Source organism: Gossypium hirsutum, chromosome A10 (genome assembly GCF_007990345.1).
Source record: "Gossypium hirsutum isolate 1008001.06 chromosome A10, Gossypium_hirsutum_v2.1, whole genome shotgun sequence".
NCBI lineage: Eukaryota > Viridiplantae > Streptophyta > Magnoliopsida > Malvales > Malvaceae > Gossypium > Gossypium hirsutum.
Window position 1 is genome coordinate 2,661,903 of NC_053433.1, and position 27,381 is coordinate 2,689,283.

Consider the following 27,381-nt stretch of genomic DNA (forward strand, 5'->3'; position numbering starts at 1 on the left):
GGAAAAGATAAAAAGTTTTAAGGTATAGAATAAATATATAATTTTTCTCGTGCTTGTTAAGACATATGAATAAATTCAAAGAAAATAATGGAATTTTTTAAATTTGTATAATTTTGAATTAAATATATCTCTCTCATTTTATTATTTTAATTTGATATAATTAATTTTTATGTGTTAAGATAAAAAATAATAATTTTTTTATTTTATTTTTATTTTGTTCTATGGAGAATACTCATTTATTTTATTTTTTATTTAAGCACACATTTAATTTCTGAACTTATTTTTTTTTCAACTTGTTCTTTAATTTTTTTTTCTATTTTAATATAAATTTAAATGGACTATGTGTTTACTTGCAGTTAATGTAAAAATAATAATGACGGTGATATTAGGTATTGTAACGTGAAATAAAAAGTAAATTAATCGCAACATCCATTCAAACTCATCATTAGTCTTTCAACTTAACAATTTCTCAATTTCGATCATTACGATGATACGACGTATCATGTAATCACTCATTTTTTTATATAAAAAAATATATTATTAAGTAATGATACGGCACGATACTAAAATATCATATCGTCAACATGAAGTAAAAAAAAAATTGTCAATTAATGTAAAAATTTTATTTTATTTTTTATCAAATTTAAAATTTGGTTTATTTTTACTCTTAATTTTTGAAAATTTAAGTATAAATGTAAATTCTTCGAACTGCTTAATTAAGCTTAAAATTAATCTCTCTCTCTCTTCTTCTTTTTTTTTTTTTTCTTTTTCAACTCACATCCTTCCTTCATTGATCCTCTATGCTTTTATCAGTATTCTTGATGCACCAATTAAACATCATTTCTTGAGTATCACAGCAATAAGCTTTTTTCTCTCCTCCTTTACTTTCTTGTCTTTTCACTTTTGACATTTTTTTCCCCGGAAAAAAAAAGATGGAAATTCCTCTATATCCACAAATTTTATTTCTTATTGACTCAAAATCTTGACTTTTGAGTTTATTAACAAAAAATAACGTGATTATTGCTTCATGTTTAATAATTTTTTTTTCTAATTTTATCTTAATTTTAAAGTTAAATTACATTTTTTTAATTGATCAAATAAGTCGAATTTTTAAATTTTAGGGAAATAAATATATTTTGAAGAGAGTTTGTGAAAATATGTCCAGTAGACAAACACGTTTTCTATACAGTTAGTAAGGAAACATCTCCAGCTAGTCGCGCTATTCTTAACATATCAACAGGAAAGTACGTCTAGCTGGACGTGTTTTCATACTCTCCTCAAAAAGTTAATCTATTTAGCCAATAAACTTTTTTTTGACATATTTAATCAATGTGATTATTGAATGCAAAATAATATTAAAATTAGTGAATCTTTTCTAATAAAGGGACAAACTCTTTTTTTTCCCAACTTCATATCCAGCCTATATTTGTTTGAAAAAGCAAAACCCTATAATCTTCAACTTGTCAAGTTGTTAGCCATGAGATATTTACATACATTTATATGTGTATACAAATGGAGATAAAAAGGGGAAGTCATAAAATTTTTTAGAGGGTTGAAATTAATTTATATATTTTTGTGAGATTTAAAATATAATTTTATAATTTTAATAGTTTACATTTTTATAAAATTTTAAAGAATTAAATCAAAATTTTATGATTTTTTAGGGGTCAAAGTATAATTTTACCTTATATTAATATAATTTTTTTTTATAAATTGTAAGTTAAATTTTTTATGTTAGTGGGTGGGCCAACCCCCACTGTCCTCTTGTGGGGAATGATCTAATTGCACCAATCTAAAACTTAAGTGATTTTAAATAGTATCATACAATTAATATTTTAATGATCCAACTGTTAAATTTATTAATATATTTGTACTTATCATGTATGTAAAATTTTAAACCGATTCAACATCTCTATCATATTTATTTAAAATATTGTCTATATTAATATATATTTAACGAAAAAATTTTTACGTAAAATGAATAGTTAAAAATTTTTAATTTATGTCAAACTTGACATGTATAATCTATACAATATTGGATTATTAAAATATTAATCGTAAAAAAAATACGAAATAATAAATTACAGTAATATAAGTAAATCCCTCCCGTATATATATACAATATTTTCTTTTCTTCTTCTTCTTTTTCATAATTTCTGCTTTGAGCAAAGTTTTGACTTTGATACATAGTTTTGTAGGCCACTAGGGTGTTTTCTTTTTTTGCTTTTCTTGGGTAAAAGGCAATTACAAATGCAAGGACCCATTGTGCCTTAAACCAACAATGGAATATGACAATCATGTTTAGAATTAATTGACCCTTCTAATTTGTGTGCTTAGGGTGACAAAAAGCTAATCTAATCTATGTCACTAACTTGAAAACATCAATTTGTGATACTGTATTGCAATCTTATCCCTTAATTAAGGGATAATAGAAACGGAACATCATCAGTTAAATATAACCGAGTCTGAAGGTCCGTTAAATATTCGAAAGGGTTTTAAAAAAAATATTAATTTTAAAAATTAAGTTTAAAAACAGTAAATAAATTATGTTTTAAAATATGAGTCGGGGGCGTACTCTAATATTTAAAATCTGAACTTGTTTTCTAAATTTATAATATTTTGTTTTTATATTTAATGTGACTTATATTACATGAAAAATAATGTAAATGATAAAATAACACATGTTAAATTCACAATTTGTTTATATTTTAAATTTTATTAAAGGAAACGAAAATAAAAATAAATTAATTTGAAATTCTTCAGATTAAGTTCTTGCTTTCAAATTATATATTATATTAATACTCTACTAATATAGTCGTAAGATATGCATTTCACTTTCATAATTTATATCATAAATGAAACCAAAATTCAAAATTTATTAATTTAATTTTAATTGGTAGAAGGAATTTCATTACGAAAAATACAATGGAGAACTTTATATTAAAAGTTATACTGCATTTGATTCCCTTTACTTAAAAATGTACAAATTAATTTATGTATATTAGATCAAAGAATAGATTGATCCTTCTGTTTTCTCTATAAATCGGTTTGGGTTTTCATTTGAGTTTCATTTTTTATGATTTTAATAGATATTAACTACTCAAAATCTAGAATTTGAGTTTATAAATTATTTTATTTTATGTTATTGGAAATTTATTGATTTATTATTTAATTATTGGAAAAGTTAATATTTAAATTAATTAGAATAAAAATATATAATTTAATCAATTCTAAATTTAAATTAAAGTACATTAAAAATAAATTTTAAATTATTTGATACGAAATTAAAATAAAAATAAAATGTAGACACTAAAACGACATCGAACATCATGATTCTACAACGTTGAAATGGAATGGAATGTTTTAGAGGCGGTTGGAATGAACGCGCTGTATAAGAGCGTGGGAAAACAAATTTATATATTTCCATTTTTTTCCCTCACTTTAATCTTTGGCGTCAGTCTGTGAGTCCCACCCACCGCACTAAGATTGTTTGATTATTAGACTTTGGGTGTTGATTAGGGTTTCCTCTCTACTTTAACAACCATTCATCTCAAATCAAACCCATTAAAAATTAATTAATGAGCAAAAACATGTTAATCTAATCATGTTTAAACAAGGAAGTAGAGTTTTTTTTTTAAATCGAATTGATAATCGACTCCATCGTATCATCAAATTTTAAATTCGATTTGATTATTCTTTTTATTTTAATTGAATAAAAATTTAAAATTTTAAAAAAAATAAAATTGGTACAACTAATTTAATCAACCAATCTGTAAGTCAGTCGGTCCATTAAACTGTTATTGATATAGGACATATTTTTACTAATAAGTCTTTATTAAGTTTGATGTCACGAGTTAATTAAACATCAATTTATTTGAATGAAACTATTTTAAGGATGCTTTTGTCATTTCATATCATTTATATATAAAAAAAAGTAAAATTACAAATAGAAAATTATAGCATACGCTGCGTATGTAGTTTTTTTATATCTCATAAACAAGTTGAGATTATGACGTGTTTCAAAATGTATAATCAATAAATAAAAACACGTCACAACCTCAACATGTTTGTAGATTCTAAAAATTTCCACAAGCAATTAATATAAATACATATAATGAGATTTGAACCTAAGCCTTATAATTTTTAACATCTGTATTTTACTATTCAACTAACATTTTATTTGTTAATTATATATATATTTTTTTAAATACACCCTACATAGGATGTATATGTATGGATAAAAGTGATAATGTAACTTTTGGCCCTTAAACATAGTAAGTAAGTCCACATTGGCTCATGAACTTGACAACTAGATTCACTTTGGTATATTTACTTTTTTTTGTTCACTTTGGCACTTGAACTTAACAACTGAGATTCCATTTTGATCCCTGAACTTGAAAATTCTAAAAGTTTGATGATATGGCACTCTGAATTTGAAAAAAAAAATAGATGATGTGGTACAATCTCAAACTGTCATATTAAATGCTTTAATAACCAAACCGATGGTTGAACAGGTTAAACCAATAGTTCTCAATTCAACCAATTCGATCGATTTGATGGTCAGACCAACAATAATTAAATAATTGATTAAAAACATATAAATATATATATAGATCGATTTTACTTGCCTTTTTAGAGTTCTGTAAATTTTTAATTAACTATTTAATTATTATTGGTCTAACGGTTCAACCGGTTGAAGTAATTGAATCAAGAACTTATGGCAAACCTGTTCAACCATTGATTCGGTTATTAAAACATTGAATATGACACTCTGAGATTATACCACATCACCATCTAGTTTTTCTATTTTTCAACTGATGATGTGGCACAATCTTAGAGTGCCATATCATCAATTTTTTAGAATTTTCAAGTTCAAAGATTAAAATGGACTTAGTTGTCAAGTTTAAGGACTTATGTGAACCTACTTGTCAAGTTCAAGGACTTATGTGAACCTACTTGTCAAGTTCAAGGGCCAAAAAAGTTACAATACCCCCTTTTTTTCATGGTTATTAACATAATGTACTTAAATGAATAATATTTTTCAAGTTTAAGGGTCAAAATGGATAAAAAAAAGTTCAGGTGCTTATGTGGATCTACTTGCCAAGTTTAGGAGCCAACAGTTACATTATCCCTGTAACGACTTGACCTCGACCCAACTCACCGAGTCTGGATCTCGGGTGTTATTACACATAACACTTAATGAAATTCAAAACAGTAGACAAACACTCTCTACTCAAAACATTTTTATTATCATTTATTTTAAAGACTTAATTTCAAATAAACAAAAGAATATTTAAAATTGAATTATTGCATCACATTTGGTACAACACATTACATCACATAATTTTACTAAAGACACTATTAAGGCGTAACCTTACAATACGCCACTTTTCCACTATATGCATAAAACCCATTTCATGGCTACATTGGTGTACTCTTGGCATAGTCCCTCCTGGCGCATTCTCTTACCATATCACCTGAAACAATAACAAGCATTGTAAGTTTAAAGAGAACTTTGTAAGAGTTAATACAAAATACCTTGGTGGATTCTTTTATACTATTTGAAGAACATCTGTATGCCAACTACCCTTTTTAACCATTTACTTTTTTCGGGCGGATACTATCACAATTTCAGTCTTACACTTACACGCTAACTACTATACTTTTAATCATACCAATTCTCTCTTAACTACTTAACTAACTTAAGATCCTTCCAGACATTACCTTAATCTCTTCTTTCTTCTTAGAACCACAAAGGTAATTTTCAAAGAATATCTCTTTAGAGTCTGCAACATACAAACCATCTTTTCATACATACACATTTGGCGGACATCCATACATATTTAAATACTATCAGTTTACTAGTCAAACAATATTCTCGTTCAATACCCTACAAGATCACACTGATAATGAATTATACAGATTATCTAAATGAATTCTATACAATTTTATTTCAGAACTCCAAATAATCAGAAATACAATAACTCTAATTCCCTAAGATTTCAGAAGATTACATGATACTGTTCAGATATGGCGGATACTAGATAACTCAGATTTGACCCTACATGGTACAAACAAACTTAGACTAATGGATACTTATCTCATTCGTAATTACGAACACGCCTAAATTTCAAAATATCAGGTTATCATAGTGGATACCCTATTTGGACATACAGATACACACTTTTTTTTAAAGAAATTCCCTTAAGACTTATTCAATTACATCATAGATATTTTTTAACTACTTTAACTTCAGACATATCGTAACCTTATCATAGTAGTACAGAGAAATCAAAATTTATCCAGAAGTTATAATAAGTGCAGATAATCTTATTCTACCAGAAAAACTTAACCAATTACGCCACAATGGCTAGACAGAATACGCCATAAAGGCAACATACAAAATTGCGTGTTTAAAGTCCCGGCGGACTTTCACAGAAGGTGCTATGTGTTTCCCCCTCATGGACTTACACATAAGTTTATGTATCGTGATTTGCCCGTCCGATCTACACATTATCGAAGGCTACACCATGAATATTCATACAATCATATATTGTCATGGGTTTCAGCCATATGGATTTGCATATTTTCATGTATCGTGATCTTCCAATCCAGTCTTCATCTTTTTAGAGGCTACACCATGAATGTTTTCATACCATACGATACAATGGGTGTCAACCTCATGGTCTTACACTTGTTTCCATATGCAATATAACTGTCCTGCTAGAGGCATCACAAAGGATCATTGCTTTGCATTTACTTTCCTAGATTTGTTCGCATTCTATACCGATTCATACTTTTTGTATTTCAAACTTTCTTTGCATGCTTACCAACCAACATTCTTTTGAACAGAACTTTGTACATATCATTACAAAACATATATCATATTTACTATACTCATATACTTGCCAATTGTCATAGATCTCATCATCTTTTATATATATATATATTTCTACTTAAACATTTCACATATAAGAGTCGGGTAGAGACTCACTTGATACTTATCTACAATAGTTCGAAGTTTCGAACTCAGACATCTTTCTCTGACTAGCAACAACAACTAAATATGGAATGACTACTGATTAAACTAAGAGCTTTTACTTCCAGCTTAAGGAAGAAGAGATATAATTAAATTTAAAAAAATAATTAGAGAGTAACATCGAAGGAATAAGAGAACTTATCCTACAAACCCTTTTAACACACATATATATGAACCATTTCCTTGTAGTGGAACTTAACAAGTGTCACCAATTTCAAAATTTTCCCTCCTTAATGGTTTATAGTTTTCATGAGAAACATAAGTGAGAACCCTGCATAAAAGATATCAGACTAGTCTATCCAGTTGGTTTCTAACCAGATCACTTAATAACCCAACCAACACAGTACTAAGGCAAACAGGGCGTATTATACATTTGGCGGTAACTCATACCATAATTATCATTTCACTTAACAAAACCTTTCTCTTTAGTTAACAAAATAATCTGAAATAGAATATTCACTTACTTACACAACAGTTACTATATGCCTACACATATACGCCACAAAAGCAAATGGGTGGATTATACTTTGCTAAAGAATTTACCATCTACACCTCTAAATCTTGGGTCTGCCGGACTTGGGGTGTGACAATCCCTATATATAATAGTAGGAATAACAATGGAGCACGAGGAGGAGGATATTACAAGATTCATCATCAATATATTGTTGACATATTTTGTTCCATTTTATCATACATGTTAAAATTTGAATATCACTATTATCTTCATGAATGTTAGATAAGTCCACAACCATCCTGCATTGTCCTACTTTATTTGATATTTTATTCGTTATTCCTAATAATTTCAATGTGCATTTGACATAAAGAATGAAAAAATAAGTTAGGAATGTCCCAACAAAATATTTTAGTGCTTATTGTAAATATATAATTACATTTTTATCCTTTTAAAATATCAAACGAAGTGGAGGAGAACAAGCAAATACCAAAACTGCTCAAAACTCATGTTTCAAACAAAAGAAAAGTTTGCTCTGTCCACCCCATGTTCAAAAAGAAAAAAATTTCTCTATTTGAAATTTATCAAACAGTTTGAATTTTGTAATCTTTGACCTATTTAAGCAGTAATCATGGTTGTTTCAGCCATATTAAATTAATTAGATTGAGATACAAGTTAAAAAAAATATTAAATTAATTGACTCGAATTGATATAGAACAGTTAAATTAGATTTTAATTTTTATAAATTTTAATAATTTATTTAATTAAATTAAATAAATAAATTAATCTAATCAATTTAATTAAATTTAGACGAATAGATGATCTAACCGATTGAAGGGTGGAATTCTAAAGACGTTGGCAGTAATAACATATTATTACAAAATAAAATGAAATGGCAAAAAGAAAAAGACAGAGACCAAAGCCAAAAGTGGTCATAGATGAGTTGAAAGAAAGGAATGATGATGCTCAGTCTCACGTGCACCATAGTATTTAAGCAACAAATAAAAAATTAACAAAAATGAATCCGATAATGCTTGAAATCGATGTCAAAATGTTTTCTTAATCATCATTATATCTTACAATCATGTTCTTTGACTTATGTCTTAAGATAGCTTTTTTTTAATAATATATTCAGATTATTATTTTTAAATAATATTTAAAATTATTTATAATTCACTCCGACTAATAAATAAGAGGATAAAACGTTTCATCGTACTCGAATTCATGTCTTATTATACTGATAACAATACATATATCAATCGAGTTAAGACTCAATAAAAAATATAATAATTTGTTAAATTTGTGAAAAACATGTTTATAAACAAGACATATTATAATATATTGTAATATATATATGAATTTCAACATACATTATTTATGGTAGGCACAAATTTTACAATAAAACACTAAACATATGAATATATACCAATAATAACAACAATATGATTTATGAGAAAAAAATTAGATAGATAAAATAATTTTATTGTTTATTATAGTACTAAATTGATATTAAACTTGTTTTTATTATTATTAATTTTTTAAATATTCAAATAATGTTTTATTAAGTTTAAAATTACACTTTGTATCATATTAATTTGTAATTTTATTATGATTTAAAATTTTCAATTATGATAAAAGATAATTTATTATGATTTAAATTATCGAATTTTAAATTATATTTTTATTTATGTTTCAATAATATAAAACTAATACATAATAGATACATTAACATTTAATTTAAGTATTTTCATTCAATTAATAACTAAAAAATTATTAAAATTTTTTAAGTACAATATTATTGTTTTCATTAAGGGCTTGCTTGTGGTTTGAAATATTTTATTATTATAGTATTTTAATTGTAAAAATAATTAATATAATTTAATTATGATCAATAATTGAATATACTTTATGTTAATTAAATGAATTGTTTAATAAACGGGCTTAATTTTTTTTGCATAAATTTGACCCAATTTAAGGAAGTAAACCCGGGCCTGGCCCACTTATATTTTATTTTTTTAATTTAAATTTTATTTAAAAATAATTTTTTAAATATAATACACAAAATGCACTAAAAAAATCTAAAATAATTTTCTTCTAACACATTAAAAAGTATTTATATTAAAAACACAATTAAGTATAATAAATATTTTATTGTATTAAATATAATTTTTAAAATTTTATATTTTGGGTTGGGTGATTTAGTTGAGCATTTTTTTAAGTTTTGGGTAATGGGTTTAATTGTTATTGGATTAATTATTATTTAACATATATAATTAATATAATTAATTTTAATAACATAATACATTCTGGACGAGCTGAGCTCGGGTAAAAAAAATCTTACCCAATGTTTGACCCATATAAAAAAGGAGTTTTAAATTTTACCCAACCTATTTTTCAGACATTATATTTTTGTTCAAAATTTCTCATTTTTCAAACCAAATTTTAAACCTGGACGGATGATCCAACCATGAACAGTTCTACCAGGGATGTACCATAAAGTTATTCTTTGGTTCGCATTTAAATTTGATCAAACCAATGTACTTCGTTGAACATTAGCCACAAAGAGATTGGCATTTTGGCCCTACAAATATATTTTGCATCTTAAAAAATAAAATTCTTTGTTTTATTTATTTATTTTTTATGCTTATTCACTCCAATTTGTACCCTATAGTTGATTATACCAATTTAAGAGAGAAAAAGGGGGGGGGGAGATTAGCAAAAATTAAGGTGAAACAAAAGCAACCTGTCATGTTTGTAGCCCATTTTGTTGTCATCATGTCAAAATCTTAAATCATTTCCGGAACTTTTATTTTTCTTTTTTATTATTCAGATATCAAAATAAAGAAACCAAATTACTCTAATAATTATTTGATAAGAATTTAAATTATATTGTTAAGTCGTGATTCATTCCTCTTCCAAAAATCTTGAAAATGTCATTTGTTTACAGTTAACATATCTTTGATGAGTCGATATCTTAAACTCTATAAAAACTTAAGTACTTAAAGAAACTGATTAATTAAGGCATTAATTCTCATGTTGTTTTTCATTTCTTTTCGTCTAACCAAAAATATGTTCAGACAAATTATCACAACATTCTTAAAAAATATAAACATGTAAACACACACACACAAAAAAAGGCAATATTGTTCTCTCGACAAAACGTATCAATTAGCTTCTTTTTTTTTTTACCATCACTTTGTATAGTTGTATTCCATTGTTTGGCTTTGATTAATGCATACGCAACTCTTTGCCATATATACAAAGGCTAAAAGAAATCCCATAAAAAATAAAGGATGAAGGTGCATGAAACTATATATATATGGAAGAAGATGATCATAATCTACGTGCTTAAGCAGCTTTTGAAAAAAAAAAAAAAACTTCTCAAAAAGCTAGGGTTTTGGACAACGACCAAAGACCATGAGTCATCCATAAAGGACAATAAAACCAGACATATACATAAAAGCATCTTTGCTGGTAATAGACTAATGGATTTTGCAAGTTTTCAACTTAATGATTTGATTTTTTAAGAGTGAATAAACCGTCGGTAAAAGTATGATTGACGCTATTACATTAAAAATTATATTGCATATTGATTTATTTATTAAAAAAATTGGATATATTACCCTATGTTTGTAAGATTAAAAAGCAAATTAATTTTTTAAAAAAAAAATTAATTATTTTTATCATTTAAAATTAATTTAACTTACTAAATAATCAAATAATTACATGTAATTTACTACGTATATTTCATTTAAACGAATAAAAACCTATTATTACCAATCATATTGACTGAGTAGGGTCTATTCATTTAATTTAGAAAGACACATGTGAATTTACAACTGTTAAATGTCAGTTAATTTTCTTACGTTATAACATGAACAGTCAAATTCCAAACCAATGCCTTACTTGACTGAATATTTTTGCATCCATAAAAGAAATAACTCCAAAATAATTTAAAATCATTTAAAATAACAGCAAGTTAAAGTGGAAAAAATATTATTTGAATACACTGAAATTGAAGTTCTTTTCATTGTTTTAATTTTACTTATTAAAATTGTTAATGATATTAAAATTATTTTATTAAATTTAAGTTTATTATTATTTTTCTTATCTCAAAATATCATATAAATAAATTAAAAAATATATATTAACAGTTAAACTTAATTTTAAAATTTTTAAAAATAAAATAAAATAAAATAAAATATCATATTTTAATTAAATAACTTTCTTCGAGGGAAATAGAAAATTCTGAAAATTAAGGGGGCGCGTGGAACTTATGAGCGTGGGGAAGATTGAAGGATGTCATAATTAAATGCGGGGCGCAATGACTAAAGTTAAACCTTTTTTATTTCTGTAGATGACAGAGCAACCCCTCGACTTTTACGCGAGTTGCTGCTGCTGCTTCCCCCCACCCCTCCCCCCTGCTGCGTTTGTCTCAGCTTTCATCGTACTTTAGTCATGTCAATCATCCCTGCACGCGCCCCGATGTTTCTTTAATTACCTACCACTGCCTCATTGGGCGTCGTACACGTGTCGGGGCCCACCAACTCCTTAACCGTCTGATTGAGGCGTAAACTAGTCATTTCAGCTCTTTGCTTGCCATTTTTTTTTATTGGCTCCTCGAGAGAGTTGAATTCCCCCAAAACTTTCTCTTTCACGCTTTGGTTCCTTTTTTTTCTCCTTTTTAACTTCCTTTTAGATTGTGACTTCCTCTTATCAACCAAATGAAGAACACGTGGCGTAATATGTGTGGTAGGTAGGTCCCATATGAAACTTGCCAAAAAGGGAACTAGACCGGTCTTTGTCTGATCAGACGCTGTCGGCTTCTTATTGAACCATTGAAGCAGAACACATTTACAACTTTTAACTCCTTTTTTTTTTAATATTTAGGAATTATTCAGGTTTGATTAGAAAAAAAAAATAATTTAATAATAATTAAGTTGAATTCTAATTTAAGTAGTTCAAATTATTGATTAAGTGAATTTAATTTTAGTAATAATACTCGTTTCAAATATTTTACGAGTTTTTTTTGTTTTTAATATATATTTTAAATATTATTAAGTTTTATGTTATTAGCTTTAACATATATTACCTTAAATTTAATTATTGTGTCGAATTTGATCTTAAATTTGAATACATATAAAACTTAATTAAGTTTGAGAACAAAAATTAATAAATAAACTTAATATTTACCGATACCAAATTGAATATTGAAAACAACCTTCCGTACTTGTATAGAATAAAGAAAAACTCAGGTAATGAACTAATCATCAAAATTTAATTATTAAATTGAATATTAAAATTAAATTTAGGTACTAAATAATATATTACTCATTAAATCTAGTTAACAGGAGAAACTTGTAAAAATTTATTGGGCTTTTACAAATTCTGCATATTTCAGGCTGGCAGTAATTAACATGGACCAATTTGAAAACCTTGCGATCATTTTCGGCCTAAAGTTTTTCAAACCTCAAATGGGGAAGAAGGACCAGAATTGTGAAGCCAGCCAGCCTAAACCCATCAATTAAAAACGAAAAATCACAAAAAGATGATGCCCAAAGTCCAAAATCTCGAATCCTTTTCTCTGTTTTAGGGCTCTATATAGAACCAAATCGCATTTTGTCGTCATCGTCGTTCCGATCAGTGGAAACGCCGATCTTCCTTGCTGGGTTTATCTCAGATCAGTGGCAGAGGTAAGAAGCCATGGGAAAAAAAAATTATGTTGTTTCTTTTTACTTGAATGAACGCTAAAGAATTGTTCTCTAAATGTTTCAAGGATATAATTTTACTTCCGTCACTTACAAGATGTCTAAAGCTCAAGATCCATTTTACATCGTTAAAGAAGAGATTCAAGAATCTGTATGTTGGGTCTTTTCCTTTTTTATCGTTTCATTTATTTGTTAATTGTATTTCTTTATATTCTCTTTTGGGATTTTTTCCCACTGGTTGACATTTAGGGTTTTTGGTTTTAGATCGATAAATTGCAGTCAAGTTTTCACCAATGGGAGAGGATTCGTCCCGAAAACGAACAACGAGTTCGTCTCACGAAAGAACTATTCACCAATTGCAAGAGCATTGAGTGGCAGGTATTCAATTTAAGTTTTCGTACTCTGTTTGGATTGGATTCTCGAAACAGGGAAATTTTTTAATCCAATTTGCCATTGCTCAAAAGACTTCTTTCTTGATAGGAAGGTAGATGAATTGGACAAAGCAATTTCTGTGGCAGCTAGGGATCCTTCATTGTATGGCATTGATGAAGTGGAACTTGAAAATCGGAGGAGATGGACCAGCTCTGCTCGAACTCAGGTATCATCGTATATTTTATCTATGGAATTTTCAATCCATGGAAAATTTTGGTTTTGTAATTCATGTTGAATCTTAGTCTTCTACATTTTTGGTTATGGATAGCGTGTTTAGGATTATTTTGTTTGATCAGGTCGGGAATGTGAAGAAAGCTGTAGTGGCTGGAAAAGAAAACGGCAACAGCGCAAGTGCAATGCACAGAGAATTGATGAGGCTGCCAGATAGATCCAACAGGTACACCGTGGAAGATAATGATGACTTTATATCATCGGAATCAGACAGACAAATGCTTCTTATAAGGTAAAGGGTTTTCTCGATTTCCCCTGTTCATTTCCATTATTTCTTTTTTTTTTTCGGCATTTGTTTCTTCAACATGCTTCCTTGTCCGATTTTGCTGGTTTTTGATTGTTTATCAATTGATGGTTTTAGGCAACAGGATGAGGAGTTGGACGAGCTTAGTGCCAGTGTTGAGAGAATAGGAGGTGTTGGTCTTACCATACATGAAGAACTTCTTGCACAGGTGAGTACTGCAATCTCTCTGGTTTACCGGATACCAAAGCTATTGGTATTGTAGTCGATATGTTCATATGCTAATACTTGAATCTGTTTATTTCAGGAGAAGATAATAGATGATTTAGGTAATGAAATGGACAGCACAACAAACAGATTGGATTTTGTTCAGGTGATTCTGTCAACTTGATTTGCAGATATAAAACACATTTGAATCGTGATCCGGAAGTTAAATATTTGGGCTTTTCTGTTCATTTGCCAACATCAGCTGAATTTGCTGGCCTTTTTGATGAAAATTTCCTTTTTTTTCTCCTTGCAGAAGAAAGTAGCTATGGTTATGAAGACGGCAAGTGCAACGGGCCAGTGTATGATGATATCATTTTTGCTGGGTTTGTTCATTATTCTATTCATTCTGGTCTTCTTCACTTGAGACCGGAGAGAAGGCTTTTAGTCTTATGATACTCATATTCGGAAGTGGTTCGTTATCGAAAATAAACCATGGGAGTTGTAGAATACAGAGGAATCGGATCGGGGAGTGATCTATAGTTTTGAAACGATGACTTAGAAAACGAAACGAGAACCAAGGAAATGATATGTTGTGTTGTGTATTTTCAAGAATTGTGGAACTTGATTAGGATATATGTACTATTACTGTTTGCTTCTCTATTTCAATGCGGTGTATTCTTCTGTAATTTTCTATGGTTAAATAATAAAAGGTCTGTGTCATATGATACAACTCTCGACGCTTTCATTCTCTACACAACAGCATGTATCTTGAATGATATATTATGTTCTAGTGGTGTTAAAACTTTCAATTATTTTTTGGAAGATTATTCACTTACATGTATCATAATCTTGAATTTTTCCAAGTCGTTTTCCTTCTTAAAGTAATTTTAAACAAATTTAAAACTTTTAAAAGATATTTTAATTATTTTTCTCAGGAAAAATGTAAATACAAGTGGGAGAATATACCCCTCAAAAAACTAATGTTCTTTCTTTTTTTTTGTTTTCTCAAGAGTGAGTCTAGTAATTAATTTTTTACATTTTGTAGGCTCATTAAGGGAGTACATGCTGATTACGAATTTTAAAGCTGTTTCATACCCAAAACGAGGATTGAACCCTCGACTATTGGTTAAGATAAATGACTTTATAGGTAGACCTATTTATGGGTCGGGCCGTGAAGGCCCACCGAAAAAGTGAGAGGGTTTAGGTAAAAATATAAGCTTAAAAAATGGGTTTGAGAAAAAATAGGGCTCATTTAGAAAATGGGCCAAGCCTTAAGTAAGCCTTTTTTTGGCCTGAGTTCGGCCCGACCCGAATATGTAAAAAAAAAAGATTTTTTTACTATTTTCTTGCTCTCTCTCTCTCTTTTTACTATTTTGTTATTGTTTTTTTATTATTTTGCTTCCATTTCACTATTGTGTTATTACTATTTTATTGTTATTATTAAGATATTGTATAACTTTTAGTTATTTTTAATTTTATTACTATTTGAGAAGTATTTGCTTGTTGAGTTGTATTTATTTTAATATTATTTAAATAAAAATATTTTTTTAAATTTTTAATAAATATCTATTTTAATATTTTTAGTAATTTTAATCTATTATAAATTTTTTATAAAAATATATAAAAAAGTTAATAAGAGTTGACCGAGATTAATTTTAATATTTTTTATATGAATTGAATTTAATTAAAATTTTAAATCTATTTTTTAGATAAACTACACCTAACAAACCAACCTAAAATTTTAATTTGTACCCGACTCTACCCCGCCATGTACACCTCTATTGATAGCATTGGGAAATAATTTTCAACCAAAACAGCGATAAAACCTTAATTAAATTCAACTCAGATACAAGTGGGAGAGTATATACAATCACACCAACCTATTGTGTCAGATCATTCTTATATATACGGCGTCAGATTCGGAAGTCACAATCGGAGAAAAGTTCACATAAGACCGTTCCCATAGAATAAAAACCCAAACGCCACGAGACTAACATCACGAGTTGACTAAATAGTAGGGTTCTTAGATTCAGCCAGGGGTTTTTTAAATAAAAAGTTCATAGTATTTTTTCTCCTCTTTGTAAACCCTAAAGTTTATAGTATTTGGCGATTCTGTTTCTCTGTTAATAAAAATGGGAAGAGGAAAATTCAAGGCAAAGCCCACCGGTCAACGCCACTTCTCTACTCCTGAAGAGATGCGTAAGATTTCTTAATCTTCTAAAATTTTCAGTTTTTTTTTTAGTTTATTTTTCCCGAAAATATTCGATTAAAAGCCATGTTTTTAGACATTTTTAGATGATTTTAGTTGAAATTATGGAAGTATGTACACAGTTAGTTTATGATTGACAAAGATTATTGCAATTACGAAATTGTTGTTTAAATTTTTGAAATTTTGATCACATTGATATTTTCTTCTATCGGTTTGTTGAAAATATATGTCCAAAAACTTTGCTTGAAAAGTTAGAATAGTTGTGTTTGGTTAGTTTTGTATTATCTGCTTAGAGTAAATTTTAGGTTAATTATCACTATTGATGATAATGAAGCATTGTTTAAATTAGGATTAGGGTTAACTGATGCTCTTTCCTCTGAAATCACTTTTGCAAGCACACTGCCTGATAAAACCATGTTTTTTGTTGTCTCGGATTGTTTGTGTTTGCAGTTGCTGGTACCTCATCTCGTCCTCGCACTTTTAAGCGGGTACGCTCTCTCTATTTCGACACCCTCACGCACGCTTATAATAGTCATGCGTGTTCTAAAACAGTAAGAACTCACTCTTCTACCCTTTATTGTTGTTAGCAAGAAGCTGCATACAAAGAGGAAGAAGAATCCGAGGAGGAATCTGGACAGGAGTCTGGAGAAGAATCCGAACATGAAACTGAAGTAAGTTTATCATAACCGGGTTTTTCTTTTCCACTTGTTTTGCATATGAATGATTAGGGAATCTGAAATATTTCTTATTGCCAACCAATAGCAAAAGCGCAAGGGAACTCAAGGTGTTATTGAGGTCAACAATCCGAATTTGGTGAAGCCAAAGAACTTGAAAGCTAGGGATCTCGATGTTAGTTTCACAAAGACTCCCCTATAAACTATTTTAGTGATTGTATGTTATTATGATTAATGCTTTATTTATGTTTTGATTTTATCCTCTCATGTGTAGGCTGGTAAAACTACTGAACTGTCAAGGCGTGAAAGGTTTGTAAAATATGCTATTTCTTTTCTTTTCATATTATACTTTTGGTACTTTCAAGTCATGGTTTGTTTTCTTTTCATATTATGCTCCATCAAATATATTTTGTCTACCTGTCTATAGGGAGGAACTAGAAAAGCAGAGAGCCCATGAACGATACATGAGGCTGCAAGAGCAAGGGAAAACAGAACAAGCAAGAAAAGATTTGGGTAAGCTAATTTGATATTGTTTTACCTTTTATCTAACTTCCTTTACAAAATGACTTGTTAATCCCATCAAGTTAATAGAATGGGCTAGGCACAACAGATACTAACTTCTGATTTCATATTATGCGAGTTGTAGATTTATCTTGGAACACAATCATCCATTGCCCCTATCAACTCCAGTTTAAGGGTTAATTCACACGTTTTTTCCTCTTGTCTTGATGTTAGGGAATTGGATTCTGTAGGTTGAAAACTTATAATGCTTGTGTAATTGTTGCTCATTAATCTGAGATGTGTGTTCAAGCTGAGTACTTTTGAAATCTTTAATCATGCTAAATTTATTCCTACTCCTTAAGTTACATGCAAAATGGAAAAACTGTATAGCTTGGCGTGTCGGTTCTGCTTTGCGCAATGGTTAAGAGTATATCCTGTGGGGTTTATTGTATTACCATTTTTCCTTATGAAGTGCTTACTTCGAAAATTGTGGTGATACAGAACGACTAGCTCTTATTCGTCAACAGAGAGAAGAAGCTGCTAAAAAACGAGAAGAAGAAAAAGCTGGTAAGAATCTGGAACCACCACAACTATTATTTCCCAACTTTTTTCCCCCTTTTTTGACAGTTTGAGATTGATGGACATTCATAATCGAATTTGTTTCAGCGAGGGAGCAGAAGAAGGTTGAAGCTCGAAAATGACATTCCTTCATACAAAGCTTCATATACATCAAATGTTTTCCTTCAATAGAAGACTATATGTGTGTTTTTCTACAATTTAGCAAAATAGATAGTTTAAATTCAAAGTTTTTTTTATTAATTTATTTTTCGTTAAAAAGTGATGGTTACAGCTCTTAACACTGTTTTTCTTCCTATTCGGTGGCACATAATTTGATAATTTATGTATGCGTTTTTTTGAATTAAAGTGATTTTATGCTCCTGAGTCTAAACTTGTTGGCATTTGAATGCAAGTACATTTTGTTTAGGGTTGGATCGATTTTAAATTTGAATGAATTGAGTCCAATTTTGGGGTCAATTTATAGTCTCTTATCCTATTCTCTTCCAAAAGCGATAATGCAGTCTTAGGTTGTGTTTGGATGGGAGATGTAATGTGTTTAGTTTATTTTTTGTCTCGCACTGCAATGTTTAATTTCACTAATTCCGTTATTTTTATACTAACCGTAAGTAAATGCAGTATCTATCTAAACCCAATCTTATCCTTATTCTATATGTTATGTGTTATAGGGCATATGTTTATTTTATTAAGCGCAAATGTAAGATTTTTTAGTGGGTTACCATGGGGATGGTCGCTCTTCTCATGCATTTATTTTATTTTAAAACTGATGCTTATGGATTTGGAAAAACAATTTTAATTGTGGACGGTAATAGACGAGTTGAGAGGTCCATCAACTCTAGTTGGAAACAGTAAAAAATCCCTCAACAAAATTAAATTAATGAATTCCGGTTCAAATGGGAGTTCATGGATATGCAGAGCTTTATATATAATTCAGCTTCAGCGTAATCACTCCTTTCGAAATATGATCATGGTTCTTCCGCTCCCCTGTTTGCCTATAACGTGCATGCACGGGCAAACACATATGCAACTGGGATTGTGTGCACGTACATATGTATGTAATTCCACGGGATATGATTTCTGTAACCCATATGTTCCATGAAAGAAAAGACAAACCATGCAGACAGAAACTGTGGTAATCTGTTTGCGAATAATGATTTAGCTTTACTGTTGAAAACAAAAAGAATGGTCAAGAGATCAATTTTGTGTAAAATTATGATGGTTTTGCACTTAAAAAGGCAATGAACAAAGGAAAGAACCAAAAGCAATCTGTCTGAAAATTAACAACGAAAAAAAATAACATAAAAACCAGTAACCTTAAAGTCCTAGAATTCAAGCTAAACATGGACAAGTTGTGCTTAGCATGTTCCAAAGCACAATGTCAAAAACTTGGTTGATACTTTGTTGACGTTCACGTTTTGTGATGCAAGGCAAAAACTTCTATGCAGATATCAACTAAATATCTCTTTGGACTTTTTTCACCATCCTTAAGCCGAGCAACATCCAGCTCCCTTCACAGCTGATACATCGTCTTTCGATCCTACATTGATCGTCTGGCCTTTAGGCAAAGCCGAGGGATCATCTCCTACATCAAGAGCTTTCTTGCTTACAACACGATAAATCTGAGCCAGCACTTCAGTGAATGCGCTCCCGACGTTCAAAGACTCTAGCGCGGATGTTTCCATGAAAAAGGTGTTCTCTCGTTCGGCAAAAGCTTTAGCATCATCGGTGGAGACTGCTCGCAAGTGACGCAGGTCCGCCTTGTTTCCAACTAACATAATCACGATGTTGGCATCGGTGTGACCTCTAAGTTCTTTCAGCCACCTTTCTACGTTTTCAAATGTAACATGACGAGTGACATCATAGACTAGTAAAGCACCAACAGCACCACGGTAGTACGCACTTGTTATCGCACGATATCTTTGACAACAAAAGAGAGTAAACAGAGAAATTAGAACATACTTGGAAAAGGGTGTCCAAAAAGTAAAACCAGACATAACATAGTGCAGGGAATTGTAATAAAAATGGCTTTCATTTCCATCTTTTTTAATATCTTTCTTTGGTAAGCTATGATTAATACATTGAATGCCACTCTACAACCCTTGTAAGTATGGTTTCAACATTAAGAGTAAAAACAGTTTACTAGCAAAAAATTCAATTTTCATAACATTGGTGATGAAATTGTAAGTTTTTCTAGTTAAATAACCAAAACAGAAACATGCTAATCATGAAACAAAGAATCAGTGTTCTATCTTTGGTGATAATTAAGTCTTAATTATAATAAACTATGCTTTACACAAGGAAAAAAACACAAAATTATATATATATTTAATGAATCATCCGAGCATAATTCAATACAATGTCAAGAATTAAAGGCACAAGAAACATTATATAACAATTCATTTATCGCCTAGGAAATGATTATCATAAATTAAGCGAAAAAAAACAAAAACAAAAACATGATCCAAATACTCAAATTAAGCAAAAATAATAAAAACCCAGATCAAGATCTGCAGCCCAGAAAATAATGCGAAGGAAAAATTAAAAAATTTTAAAAAATTAAAACCTTTCTTGGCCAGCAGTGTCCCAAATCTGAGCTTTAACGACCTTATCATCAACACGAATGCTACGGGTTGCAAACTCAACCCCAATGGTGGACTTAGATTCAAGGCTAAACTCGTTCTTTGTAAATCGAGACAAAAGGTTGGATTTTCCGACACCGGAGTCGCCAATCAGGACAACCTTAAACAAGTAATCATAGTCATCATCTGCTCTGTAAGCTCCCATTCCTCTGTTACGTGAATTTTTTTCCTTTTTGCTTTCTTTTCTTTTCTTCTGGGTTTTCTTCTTCGTTCGTCCGATTGTTGTCTTTGATTGGCGTCAAAAAATATTTAAAATTGTAAATGGAAATTTAAATATATATTAAAAAAAAAGGCGTTTCTTTTTCGAATGTGTATTTTTTTTTCTGGGTTTGGATGGACTGGGTATAAAAGAAACAGTGTTAACCTTTTTTTTCACTAGTTTTTGAAGAAAAGTTTGTTGGTTAAAATGTGAAAAAAGTCCCACAACTATTTGTACATTTTGAATTTAGTATTTTTTTTTATTTTTTAATAATTTAGTCACTCTTCTTTTCAGATTTAAAAATGCAAGCCCAATTATTAACATCGTTATTTTTTTTTTAAATTCGGGTTTATTATAGTGTTATTTTTCTGTTACATGGTTGTCAAATGAGCATTTTCTTTTATTTCAAGCTATTACGCCAACAAATTTAAAGAAGAATTTTAATGATATTGATAATTGGAGATGAATTTTGAAACTAGAAAAGTGGAGAGGATAAATTTTAAATGAAAAAGTACAGGGACTTGGGAGCTTATATTAATCGGGTTTGTTTGGTAAAAGGGTTAGTAACTTTGTAATACCTAAATTTCATGATTTAGTCCTTAAATTGTATTTTATTTTTCATTTTAGTACCTATTTTTTTTCACTTTGGTACTTGAATTATCATTTTTGTCTTTGTTTACCACAAAAGGAAAAAAAAAGTGTTTTCCAATAAGACCTGATGCATGACATTCTTACTTGACATCGATAATTTTCTAGATAAAATAGAACGAAAATGATAGTTGAAGTATCAAAATGGTATAAAAAAAGTTTAAGAGTCAAAGTGTGGGAAAACTTGTATAATTCAAGGATCAAATCATGATATAATCTTATGTGATTGCCAATTTTATTTTTAAGGTTTAATTCCATTAAACATGGTTAAAATATACTCGAGATTGTAAGCTCGTTCTGATCTCAAAAAGTCCTAATCGAGTTCTTAAAATATCTATAATTTGTATCGATTAGGTCTTTTTATCAATATTGACAACAGTTCGAATATTAAATGTTAACTCGATTTTGGTTTTAAACATATTAAAAACACATTGATGAAATTGTAAGCAGTTTAGCAAGAATTGTTTGGATATAATGTGTTAAAAGAATACATACTTCTAAAATTTAGTGATACTATTTACGTTTAAAATCCGTTCATATGGCAATTGTTTGTTTACTTTAATAGACGAGTTTTAAAAATGCTTCATGTCGGATCTGAACTAACATTAAAATCAAATTTGATGACTCGGTCGAAGGAAAGACCGAATTGATACAATACTGATACTTAGTGAATCCAATTAAAATATTTTGAAATGTATGAACCAGTTTAAAATTTAAGTGATAGTTTGAGGACATCTAGTGAAATTAATCCTTTTTTTAATCCAAATTTTATTTGTTTTTATATTATCTTTTCTTGAGAAAATTAATTTGATTTCCTCTTTAAGCACGTAAAAAAATAAAGAAAAATATACATTAAATTATAAATTAATTTACTTGATCTATATAATTGTTTTTTCCTTTGAAAATTCCCATAAGTCTAAATTTGAATTTTAGACTTTGTAAAAGTAAATAAATATTGAAAAGTCTTATATAAAAACAAATTGTCATTTTTTTTCTTAATATTGAAAAGTCTTGTTAATTGATATATATATTTTGGTTATATCTAACAACCTTGGGGCATAAATGATGAAAGAGTAAAGAATGGGGAAAATAAAATAAATATCCATCTTTGGTGGCACAATGGCATCAATTATATACTAACTGCAGCCATGATTGCATTAGCAGTATACTTACTATTATCGTCTAACTTTTTTGTTTCTATATGAACATATCGATTAGAAAATTTATTTTATGGACATTATTAAAGGTTTCTTTTAAATTAATTAATAATATTTTAGTAATATTTTTCATGTCATTGACACATAATTTTAGTATCTTGAATCCTAAATTTAAACCCTAAATCACAAGTTTTTAGTTTAGGGTTTGAGTTTAAGGTTTTGAGGTTTAGGGTTTGAGATTCTGGGTAAATTTTTTTTCAAAATAATGTGTCAATGATTGGAAAAGTTTACTAAAATGACATTAAATGATTGGAAAGAGATCATGAATGATGTGGTAGAAAGAATTTCATAAAATAATTTCCACTTTGAAATCTATCTTACTATTACCAATTAAATGTGGAATTCTAATTTTAACAGTTTTTTTAAAATAATCATTTATATAGTTTTAATTTGGTTTAAATAATGTTTTGTGTAAATCTCATTCAGAATTATTTATGTTTAAGTTAAATTCTATTTGTATTTTATAATAATTAATTCTATTTTTAATAATTTAAATGTATTTTCTTTAAAATTATCAATTAATCTTATATTATCCAAAGTTATTTCAAATAATATATTTGGAGGATGGATTCTGCATTTAATTATTCAGATATGTTATTTCTGTATTTATCAATTAATATAATTACATTTATATCTTTTTAAAATTCAAAAATTAAATTCCAAAATATATACAGAGGGAGAAGAAAGTCTAAGAAATCATGATTGTCAATATTGGTGGGCTGAAATCAAAAAGTTTGTAGCGTGTAAGTTAAAACATTAAAATTTTCAAAATAATTCAAATTTTTAAAATAATAATAATAATAAATAATAATAATAATAATAATAAAAGAAATTATAGTTGAAGGCAAATCGATGGGCTATCAAATTGTTGCAGCCCCATGACCTGATTTAACTTGAAAAACAAAGGAACAATTAGTAGTTGCATTAAACAATTATATTTATATATAACATCTCTATATTTAAACTTCATACATACCTTCAGTTATGATATTTTAATAAATTTGGATTAAAATTTTGAAAAATAATTTGTATTATTTTAAAAAAAATTAAATTTAATTGTTGAATATTTTTCGTCAATTTTTCACAAAGTTATTTTTAATTTTGGCATGTTTTGAAAACTTGTTAACTTAGGTCACGGTCCTTTCATTAAAAACAACTTTTGGAAAATGATTTATTGAAAATGAATTAATTTTCTAAAAAAGTTAATACTTTTTAGTGTTTTAATAATTCTACGTATAACATTTTTCGTTGTTGTTTCGTAAATTTTCTTAAAACCATTTTCTAAAAGTTATTTTTAGAAATACAACATAAATATATTTATTATAGAAAATTACAGTAGAATTTTCTTTTGGCAATAAAAAATTATTTTATAATAAGATAATTTTTTATAATAATAAAATATCTAACTAAACTTAATTTAAATTATTATATTTGTTTAAGCATGATTTAAATAAATATTCATATTTATATAATTAAAATATTCATATTTTACTATAAAAATTTATTATTAAACATTTATAAATTTTAATATATATTTATTATTAAAATATGAATATAAATATTTTCAAAAATATATTAAGAATATTATTTAAAATATAATAATATTATTTTTAAATTTTATTATTAAAATAAAATTATAATATTAAAAAATTATTAAAATAATAGATTATATTATTAAATATAAATAATTAAATATGCATGTTTAATAATATTACACATTATAATATTTTATTTTTAATAATTTAAAATTTTAAATATTTTTAAAAATAAAAATTACAAATTTTTTATAAATATAATAATATTAGGTTTGATTCAAGTTAAATTTTATATACAAATAAAATTACTCATAAAATAACCAATTTATAAGAAAAATGACTTACACTTTTTCAAGAGGGAATTAGTCAATTTATAAGAAAATGAGCTTATTTTTTGTTAACTTCTAAGTGATTTTTTATTAACCAATCTGTTTTTAATTAAATAAACATAGGTAAATGCAAAAAACATTTTATGCAAGTCATTTTCCTTGAAACAAATGCACCATTAATTCTTGCTAAGTGAGTCATAGCTCGGTTGACATCAATATTATTGTCAGTGCAAGAGGACGTGAGTTCAAGCACGCCAAAGCACGATTATCCTCCTATTTAAGAGTTGGGGAGGGGTTATAGGTGATTCTTGATATTATAATATATATATTCTCAATAAATATGGTAAGTTAGCAAATTTTGATGAAATGTATTAATGATGCTAGTTTCTGAAAACTAAGAACATCTAAAAAAAATTAAACATTTTAAGAAGATCAAATCTCAAATTTCATCAAATTATAAGGACGCGTGACATATTTAAACCACATATTCTAATTATTTTAGAAAAAAAGCAATAAAAAATTCTTAACATAGACTCAGTTAGAAATTTAAATAATAAATTATTATTTATTAAAGAAATAGTAGAGTTTTTTAGCTCCACTTTTGGAGTTAAAAAGACTACCATATGTCACAAGTTTTTATATAATTTTTTAATTTTTTAAATGTCAATTAACGACGTTTGTTAGCCTCATTACTCCATTTGTATAGATAAAAAATTTTATGACTTTATTATCAAATCATTATTCATAATTTAAATAATAATATAAAATATGTTAATATCATGAAAGTATTTTAACTGGGAAAAAGTTTTCATGATTGAAAAATGCAATGTAATCTTTGTCTTGTGAGGAAAGGCATATGTATCGGCTCTTGTTACATGGTTTTATTTTATTTTAGGTTTAATGACAAATTTAGACATTAATGTTTACATATTTTGTCAAAATGATTCTAATTGTATTTTTGAGTCTTTTTTAGCTATCAACTTTTATTATTATTTTTAACAGAATTGATAAAAGTACCGTTAAAAAAGTTAACGGGATGATGTGGAATTTCATATGTGAAATATTTTTAATGAATTGTAATTTATTATTTAGATAATTCAATAATAAAATAATTACACGTGGAAATAATAAAATAAATAAATAATTCATGATGTTAAAAAAGAACTCTTAATTTAAAGAAAATAAATGTAATTATCTAAAAAGAGTTTTAAAATGAATGCACACATTCGGTTTAATTTATTAATAATCTTTTTGAAACTTATCAGTAAACAAAAGTAGTTTCATCAAATCTGTTAGAAAAAACAATTAAAAAAATTGATGGTAAAAAAAAGCCTAAAAAATATAATTATGGCCGTTTTGGTAAAATATGTAAATGTTAATGGCTAAATTTATCATTAAGTCTTTATTTTAACACGATTGAGGTATTAATAATTAACTACTTTTATAATTCATGAATAATAATTAATTTAAAATTTGTAAATATAGTTTGAGAGTTGGAAGATGAGTTTTATCACGAGAATCTAACTGCACTCAACATGATTCATTAGGTGGTTTTCTTATAGTGGTTGGAGATTGGAGAACCTGAGCACCAGAGGCTGCATGCTTGCATAGCAATAGCATAGCAGCAGCCTACCGATCTTTGTTTCTTTTGTTCGCACGTTGCAGTATAAACTTGGCATCATCCCCCCAGTGTACGTGCTCAAAGCACACACCACAACTATCCAATCAAACCTACTGTTTACACACCTAATCCCACATGTACACAATAAACATATAAAAAACTTGACCACTCCCATCACGCCACGTGTCCAGTTCAGATATCCCATCTCTCAACCTCCTCCCCTTGGAAGACTATAGGGATGTATGGAAGGGGTTACATTGAACGGCCATTGCTCGTTTCTCCATTCAATCTGGAATCTATAAGAATAGCCATGATTATGGTGGGTGACGGTCCATGCAAAAGAAGCACAGTGATATTAGCGAAATGTGACGTGTAGTGGCTAGCCAGAAAAGCAGACGAAGTTATTTCTTGACATATCGTATCCTATATATGTATTCAGGCAAGGCTGATATATATGGCTTTGTCAAATCGGAAGAGTGTGGGGGTGAGGGCTATGGCTATGAGGTTGTCTTTGGGGGGGGGGGTTAATTAAACACTGTTCTCACCAGAGTGCACGTCAAATACAAATATATTTCTTTTTTTTTTCTCAACAGATAGAAATATATTTCACTTCCTCTATTGACCACTCAGTACAGATTATCATTGCTACCCTTCTTGTTTGCTGTTGCCTGTCGCAATACCATAAACAACAGGAAAGGTTTATAGACCCACCCACCCTTTCTGTGGGTCAGCGTTTTAGGGTTTCAACAAAATTGTTTATAAATGTCTTTAAAGTTATCTTCTTTCCTTAAAAATGTATTATGCATTTTCAATGGATGATAAATTTTTTTTAACGAATTTAACAATTGATCTTTCACGTTCTGTATATCTATTAAGGAGATAAACACTGATCATAAATTTTAATATTACTTCATATTTAAGAGA

The 27,381-nt window shown here is 28.3% G+C and overlaps 3 protein-coding genes across 3 annotated transcripts; 2 read left to right on the forward strand and 1 right to left on the reverse strand.

Annotated features, from left to right (window-relative positions):
- The first annotated feature begins 12,948 nt into the window (after positions 1-12,948).
- On the forward strand, positions 12,949-15,039 carry LOC121208560 (syntaxin-61). The gene is made up of 8 exons (XM_041079532.1): positions 12,949-13,183; positions 13,267-13,349; positions 13,463-13,576; positions 13,683-13,796; positions 13,927-14,093; positions 14,223-14,313; positions 14,410-14,475; positions 14,623-15,039. The coding sequence occupies exons 2-8, from the start codon at positions 13,296-13,298 to the stop codon at positions 14,731-14,733; spliced, it is 717 nt and encodes a 238-aa protein (XP_040935466.1). The 5' UTR covers positions 12,949-13,183; positions 13,267-13,295; the 3' UTR covers positions 14,734-15,039.
- Positions 15,040-16,176: 1,137 nt separating this feature from the next.
- On the forward strand, positions 16,177-18,677 carry LOC121208561 (28 kDa heat- and acid-stable phosphoprotein). The gene is made up of 8 exons (XM_041079533.1): positions 16,177-16,508; positions 16,969-17,006; positions 17,106-17,189; positions 17,281-17,367; positions 17,467-17,501; positions 17,620-17,705; positions 18,195-18,260; positions 18,360-18,677. Exons 1-8 carry the CDS (start codon positions 16,442-16,444, stop codon positions 18,392-18,394), a joined length of 498 nt encoding a protein of 165 aa, XP_040935467.1. The 5' UTR covers positions 16,177-16,441; the 3' UTR covers positions 18,395-18,677.
- Positions 18,678-19,467: 790 nt separating this feature from the next.
- On the reverse strand, positions 19,468-21,306 carry LOC107925245 (ras-related protein RABA1f). Its single transcript, XM_016855889.2, has 2 exons — positions 20,833-21,306; positions 19,468-20,186 (listed from the first exon to the last, which is right to left on the reverse strand). Exons 1-2 carry the CDS (start codon positions 21,051-21,053, stop codon positions 19,754-19,756), a joined length of 654 nt encoding a protein of 217 aa, XP_016711378.1. The 5' UTR covers positions 21,054-21,306; the 3' UTR covers positions 19,468-19,753.
- Positions 21,307-27,381: the final 6,075 nt, after the last annotated feature.